This window comes from Grammomys surdaster, unplaced genomic scaffold, assembly GCF_004785775.1.
Source record: "Grammomys surdaster isolate TR1022 unplaced genomic scaffold, NIH_TR_1.0 126197, whole genome shotgun sequence".
In the NCBI taxonomy this organism is placed as follows: domain Eukaryota; kingdom Metazoa; phylum Chordata; class Mammalia; order Rodentia; family Muridae; genus Grammomys; species Grammomys surdaster.
In genome coordinates this window covers 19,012-26,314 of record NW_021621002.1, presented here as the reverse complement: position 1 = coordinate 26,314, position 7,303 = coordinate 19,012, and the positions used below count along the sequence as shown (strand labels likewise).

Here is a 7,303-nt window from a genome sequence, read left to right as displayed (position 1 = left end):
TTCTATTTGATGGCATTGCCTTTTAACAACCTCAAGGTCAGAACTGCCTTCCCCAAATGACATGATAATTATGTGACTAGAGGGAGATGAGGTGATGACATTTCTTCCTTATAACTACTTCTTAGGACCTCATTGTACAAGGATGATTGTTAAAGACCAAGTGCGGTGAGTGTTTCTCTTTCTCTACATTTTACTGATAACTGTAAATGGTAAAGTGAAGCAGGCTGTGCTTAGACTGTTACTTTTGAGCCACACTGTATAACAAGCATATATCAGATGCTTTTAGACATGAAGGTATCATCAGTTATAACCACTTATAAAAATAACATATGTTTCACTTAATGTGATCTCCGATTATATATGTGACACTAGAAGGCAGCTGTTAGAAAGTGGACAGGGGGCTAGCAGAGTGATGGAGAGAGAGATAGGAATGACTACAGGGTAAAGTTCATCAATAGGTATTGTATATTCAATGAACGAGCCATGAAACCCATCATTTTTACAATGAATATGCATGTAAAAAGTCACTCTATGTGTAATAATTTAGAGAGCACATCTGACAGACTACTCTCCTGGGTGTGTGCTCTCTATGAATTCCAATTGCCAACGGTGTTAGTTTTAAATTCCTGTAATAAAACACTGAAAAGCCTTATAGAGTGAAATCAAAGAACACACTTTTAATGCTGTGCAGGAGTACATTTATAGTATTAAGTTACATTTAAATTGTACTTTGTATTTTCTCATGTTGTTTGAAGAAGACAGGGATGATTTTTATACTAATGAAGTCCTAGCATCAATACTACTCCATTTTCAGTGTCTCTATTGAGTTTTGCTATGACTGGCTCAGCTTCAGATCCACTGTAGTTAGGACAATAATCCAGGTGTACATTAAACTTCTTGGGTTTTACCTAGTGAAATTTCTGTGTCTTCTCATCACTCTGTGTGTAGTAATTCTAATCATGGTTTCTAAGCCAGGTAACTGTTATTTTGGAATTTTACTTTCTTAGTAATTAAAATTCTCTGTGTCTATCTAAGAAAGTTGCTTGGGAAAGGTTTTTTTCCTTCCAGACTTAAAATGTGTTTATCCCACCCTCATGCTTGATTGATGGTTTGACTGGAAACAGCTGCTGCTATTCCTTCACATTCTAAAACCTCCGTTCTTCTTTCAGGATTTCTGTTAAAGCCAATGGCCATTCTGATGGCTGATAGTTCTTTAAAACTAATCTTATAAGGTTTGATGATTTTTTGTTGTTACTGGCGTGGTTATTATTTTGATATTTCTTTATTTCTGAGAGGTTTGTTGACAAAATTCTGGCCATACTGAATAAATTCTTCTTATTTCTCTTCTCATGCTCTGTTGTTTTCCATTTTCTTTTGTATTTAAAAAGTTCCTTGATTTTTCTTTTCTATTATATTTATAGTTTATAAGCATTGTGTTTTGTGACTTTCTATTTATTTATCACTTTCTTATTTTATAGAAGAGTGAATTATTCTGAAATTCCATTTTTCTGGACTTTTATCTGATGGAAACTTTCCTCACATATCTAACTCTAATCCTTAAACACATACTTGAAAAATAAAACTCTTAAAATCTCAGTTTGGATTTGTTTTTTGGCAGGCTTTATGATGGAGCCCAGATTAAATGTTTTGTACATCTCCAGCCTGATTTCTGTTGTCTCATGTAAAGAAAACTGATGAGGGTAGATTAAGTCAAGAAGTGGCTAATCTCTGAGCTGTAGACACAGTAATTTGTATATACTTAGGAATATTTAGGTAAATTTCAACTCATGGTCTAGGAAATTATAAGACACTGTTAACATTATATAATAAGGTTTTTGAAAATTTGAAAGATCAATTTATTCAGTTGCAAAGATTTCTAATAAAGTTAATTTTTCTATATGCTTCAAAAATATATCTCTGAAAATCTCACTTCACTTACTAAATCCAAGAAAATTTACCCTTGCAAACAGGTAAACTGCATACATTTCAGTAGATAGTTGAGTATTTCAATTAAAAAGAATTTAGTTTTAATATTTTAGGTTTTCTAAATTGAAGCTTTTAGCATTGATCCTGATATAATATCACTGTTGACTAGCTGTGAGGGAAATTTGCAATTCTGAAACAGTATAAAATTATTTAACATCAAATCTTCCAAGGTCTCCTCCAATAATTACAAAAACAATTACTCATTGAAATATGCACTCCCCCCAAAAAATGCAAAGAAAATTTAAGTTTAGGTGATGAATATCACAAGTCCATTTTTATTTTTTGGAATATCAGTTACTAATATAAATAGATTAAAATGGAAAATGAAGGCAGGGGTGGTGTCACACACCTATGAACCCAGTACTTTCAAGGCTAAGGCAAGAGGAATATATTGATGTAAAGTTATTCATACCAGTGCTCACATATACACTCCAAGTAAACATTGTCTTATCTTTCCCCAAATTATCAGCTTGTGATGAAGATCTGGGGGTGATTGCTTCCACAAAGCCTCTGCAGTGACATCTCTGCTGCTTCTACTTCATCTCAGGGGGACTTGCTCACAACTATTAGGTTGTAATATTCTAGGAAGCATCTGTGTGCTTACTGTTACACATGTGCTAAACTTAATTTCCAAAGAAAAATAACCCATTTAAATTAGTTAAGAATATCCAGTAATAGCTATGAATTACTACCTTAGTTATAACTGATCAGTGTTTATTTCTGTTGTCATTATCTAGTTCATAAAGATTCCGTGGAACTAGCTTGGGTATCCAGCTTGGGTCTTCATCTCCTGAGATTTCTAAAGACTTAGTCTTGTTGCTGACAGTGGACAGTACATCAGCCAACACCACGTATCTTGTCACCTGAAAGTCACATACTCACTTTATGTTCTTTGTGAGCAGTCGTACAGCTTTTAGGTCATTACTCATTAAATGTGGTGAAGCTTAAAATTAAATGATACTTGTCATCTATTATGTTTGTATGTTCCTTAGATTACTAAATCTCCACAAAGAAGAAGGCAAAGATCACCATAAATTTATAAAACACGAGTGTCCTAAAATCAAATATTGTGATAATGAAGAGGTAAAGTGATCTTTCTTTTAAAATGTAGACCTAAGGAGACAGCAGCACTTGATCTTTTATTTCACATCTTTTGAGATACCTGTCTGCACACTCTTTTGTTTTCTGAACTATGCCTTTTCCATTTTTATTCATCTTTATGGACACACTTTGAGTTTTAGTACTTACAACTAAACATTATAATTTAAAGTATTGTGAAAGCCTCCAGTGCAATTGTTTCTTAAAATACAACAAATGACTTTTCTCAGTGGATGCACATGTTAACAACTCTGTAGTCATAGGAGCTATAGTCTTTTCTTGTTCAGTCTCAGCTTCAGTGAGTGCCAGAGAATGATACCACTTCATCAGTTAGAACATGTGTCATTTTCTGTATGTAACAAACATTTACAAAGGAAATGATGTGAAGAGAATCTTTGAAGAACATATCTTTGGGAAAAGATAAAACACTTCAGATTACTATCTTTTCACTTATATTATCATATTTTTATATTACTCATATTACATTACTATATTAACAAATTGTAAACATTAAAGCAATAAAAATTATTATACATACTTTTTTGGTAAGTTGAAATTTTAAAATTGGTAAATGGCTACTGTTCTTTCAATTTGGAGAGCAGGGCTTTAGTTAAGTATTATTCTGGAGTTTTTATATAATATTCATTTCTTTTATTTACATGTTTAAATGTTTTCCTTGCATGCAGTTATGTGTACTTTCAACATTCCATGCCACAGGTAATGGATTCCACCACATTAGAGTCACAGGTGATCATGAGCCATCATGTCATTGCTGGTACTCTAACTTTAGCCATTTGCAAGACTTAAAAGTGCTCTTAATCACTAATACACCTCCATAATCTTAATCTCAAAGATTTCTGCACACAGAATATCAGTGTGCAGTAACTGAAAATGCATGTTGATGAGAGAATTACATGTTTCTCTCTGACAATTGACATGAATCCATTCCTTTACTAGATTAAGCATTTTAGGACCAAAAATTATATAAAAATAAAGTGAGTGATTTATTTTGTCATATTCATGGGACGTAATATGGTCAGTTCTACTAACTTGTGTATTATTTCTATATATACATGCATGCATGAATGTGCCTCTTTGTATGGAATATACACTAGTGAAGCTGAAAATATAATTAGGCATTCTTTTTCTCACAAGATTCTGGGTCAGTGTGGTCATTTTCTATTTATCACAAAGCTGATTTTAAAGTATTAAAAGAAATCAATTCAATAATAAATTGCTCATGATAACCTGATCAAGTAACTTACATAAGCACTAAAGTTTAAGAATATTGAGTGAAAATGTAAAATTTTCTGGGCCCTGGTGATACATGACAGCACTTGGCACCTTGTTTTCAAACATATGGAAAGGAATCTCAAACAGGAATTTCCAAACAGAATATCAATTTGATCAACTTCACCATTACATATTTGTCAAAATGTATGGAAAAGAGTGTCTTAATATCACATGTTTTCTCTTCTTGGAGGCTCCTAGCTCCATATCAGCAGGTGTGATTTTATAACCTTTAGAAACTATGGAAACCAGGAAAGCAAAACTGGATTATTACCAGGGTAGGGGTAAGTGTGGGAGCAATAGACAGCAGAATATAAGGATACCATTATCTGATTTAGGAAATGAGAAAGACAGTGATACTTAGTGGGGAGGAGATGGGTACATACAGAAGAAATTGAGAAATGGCAAAGGGAAATAACAGGACACAATTTATCAAAGAGGAAAATAGAAAAATGGATGGGTTCTTAGGTAAATGTGGGGGAGACAAATACAAAAAGTGGATTAAGTAAAATAACATCATGGATGGCTAGAAAAAGCCATAACAAAACATAGTTAGTGTTTACTTTTCTCCCCTACAAAAATGGAAGAAAAATACTGTTTGTCTTAATAGTTTGGAGTAGTTCTTTAATCCTTAATTGGAGTTCACAAAGGGTTTTAATGTGATGGGAAGTGAACAGGAATCTATCTAGGACCATTTATAACTAAAATAGTTACATAATTGACAGGCTGTGGAAAGTACACTAATGTTCTCCCAATGTATCTGTGTCTTTAATTCTAAATTCAGAGGATATAAAATTTCATGGAGGAAAAAAAAACATTAAAAAGATTAATTGAGATAGGCTTTTTGGTGTTTAAAATAGTGAGATAATAATGAATTATCAATGTCATTCCACCAGAATTATGAGTCAAAAGTAGCATAGTTGTGAAAGAGCACAGTAAAATTATAGAATATGAGGTAGAATATCCTGATATTTTTCTCAAACCAACATACATTTTATGCAGTTCGTGGATGTGAGAAATATTCTGTAATCATTACTACTATTTTAGGTGTTAACTATAAAATGAGATAATTGAAATCAATAAGATTAGATTTCTAAGGCATTAGACTCAGTTTCATGAGACAATGTGTTCATACTGTATAGATATGAATATAAAGGTACTTGTTATCTATAATATTTTATATCCATGAGATACATGGATGGTATATACACATGTAGGCTATGATGTAAAATCTGAAAACAAGAAGTTAAAGAGATAGATTAATGAAGAATTAATATAGAAAATAGAATGATGATATAGACACAACATCCAATGAATCACAAGTTTTACATATACTCTGTTTTTCTTCCAGAAATATGAAACACACTTCTACTATGTTCTTAAGACAAGTACACTCTGCATTTATGTCCTCATTAGAGAATGTCCTTTATTTCCAAGCTGGACTTGGAGTCTTAGCCAATATGTTTCTCCTTCTTTTCTGTATTTTCATAATCCTAGGTCACAGATCTAAGCCCATGGACCTGATCTCCTGTCAGTTGACCTTTGTTCACATAATGTTGTTTCTCACTGGAGGAAATATTTTCATTGCAGACATATTTGAGCCACTAAACATTAAGAATGACATCAAATGTAAGGCAATTTTTTACTTAAGCAGAGTGATGAGAGGTCAATCTATCTGTACCACCTGCCTCCTCACTGTGTTCCAGGCTATCACAATCAGTCCCAGTACCTCTTTCCTGGCAAAATTTAAACAAAAACTTAACAAATACATCATCAATGCTTTATTTTATATTTGGTTTTTCAATTTGTCTGTCAGTAGTGACAAGCTGTTCTATGTTGGTGGTTTTACTAATCTGAGTGAGACCAAGCAGATGAAAGTTATTAAATACTGCTCACTCTTGCCCATGAACTATATCATCAGGGGATTAACTTTTATACTGTCACTCTCCAGAGATGTGTTTCTTGTAGCAATCATGCTGACCACAAGTGTGTACATGGTGAATATCTTGCAGAGACATCAGAGGCAATGCAAGCATCTTCATAGCATCAGCAAACTGAGAGCATCTCCTGAGAAAAAGGCCACCCAGACCATCTTGCTGCTGGTAGTTTTCTTTGTGGTCATGTATTGGGTGGACTTCATCATCTCAACTACCTCAGTCCTGTTATGGACATATGATCCAGTCGTCCTGACTGCTCAGAATTTTGTAATGTATGCCTATCCCACAATTACTCCTTTGGTACAAATCATTTCTGATAAGAGAATAATCAATGTGCTGAAAAACTTGCAGTCAAAGTGCCACTAGATTCTCTAAAAAAATCTTTTTTCTCTTACTTTCAAAATGATTCATTTATTTTCATTTATATGTACAAGTGTTGTACCAGCATGTATGCCTGACTGCATTCCTGATATTCACAGAGGTCAGAAGAGGTCTTGTGTTCCCCCTGGAACTACAGTTTCACATAATTGCAGGTGCCAGGCTGGTGTAGCTCTAGTAATTGTGGTTTTTTTTTTCTAAACTCCTTAAACTTCAGTTGTTCAAGTAGCAAAGTGATATTTTTCATATAATTCAAATAGTTTCTGATATTACATTCATATATTCTTTTGATGTTACTGATGCCAAGTACTATAAACTTCTTAAGTTCATTGTATGCCGTAAGTTTCTCTTTTCACATGAATTCTCTTCTCTCTTATTTTTGCTTTATCCTAAAAGTATCCTTGATGTTGAGGTTATTCAAAAGAAACTCCTTGCTAACTTTGTAAGGCTTTTTTGAAACCATTTTAATCTATGTCCATTCATAAAGTTTAGTTAAAATTATAGCTCTAATTCTGTTTATTAATTCAAATTTTTCTAGATCACAAGTTAATGGGAATTTATGTATTCTATTGTTTTTTACCACTGTTACTCAATTAGTCCTATATTAAACTTTA

The 7,303-nt window shown here is 33.0% G+C and overlaps 1 protein-coding gene across 1 annotated transcript; it reads left to right on the top strand.

Annotated features, from left to right (window-relative positions):
* Positions 1-5,747: 5,747 nt before the first annotated feature.
* LOC114613194 (putative vomeronasal receptor-like protein 4) lies at positions 5,748-6,677 on the top strand. Its single transcript, XM_028758388.1, has one exon. It carries the CDS (start codon positions 5,748-5,750, stop codon positions 6,675-6,677), a length of 930 nt encoding a protein of 309 aa, XP_028614221.1.
* Positions 6,678-7,303: the final 626 nt, after the last annotated feature.

What these genes read in the sequence shown, in the direction of transcription:
- LOC114613194 (XM_028758388.1), top strand. Translation starts at nt 5,748, where the DNA reads ATGTTCTTAAGACAAGTACACTCTGCATTTATGTCCTCATTAGAGAAT.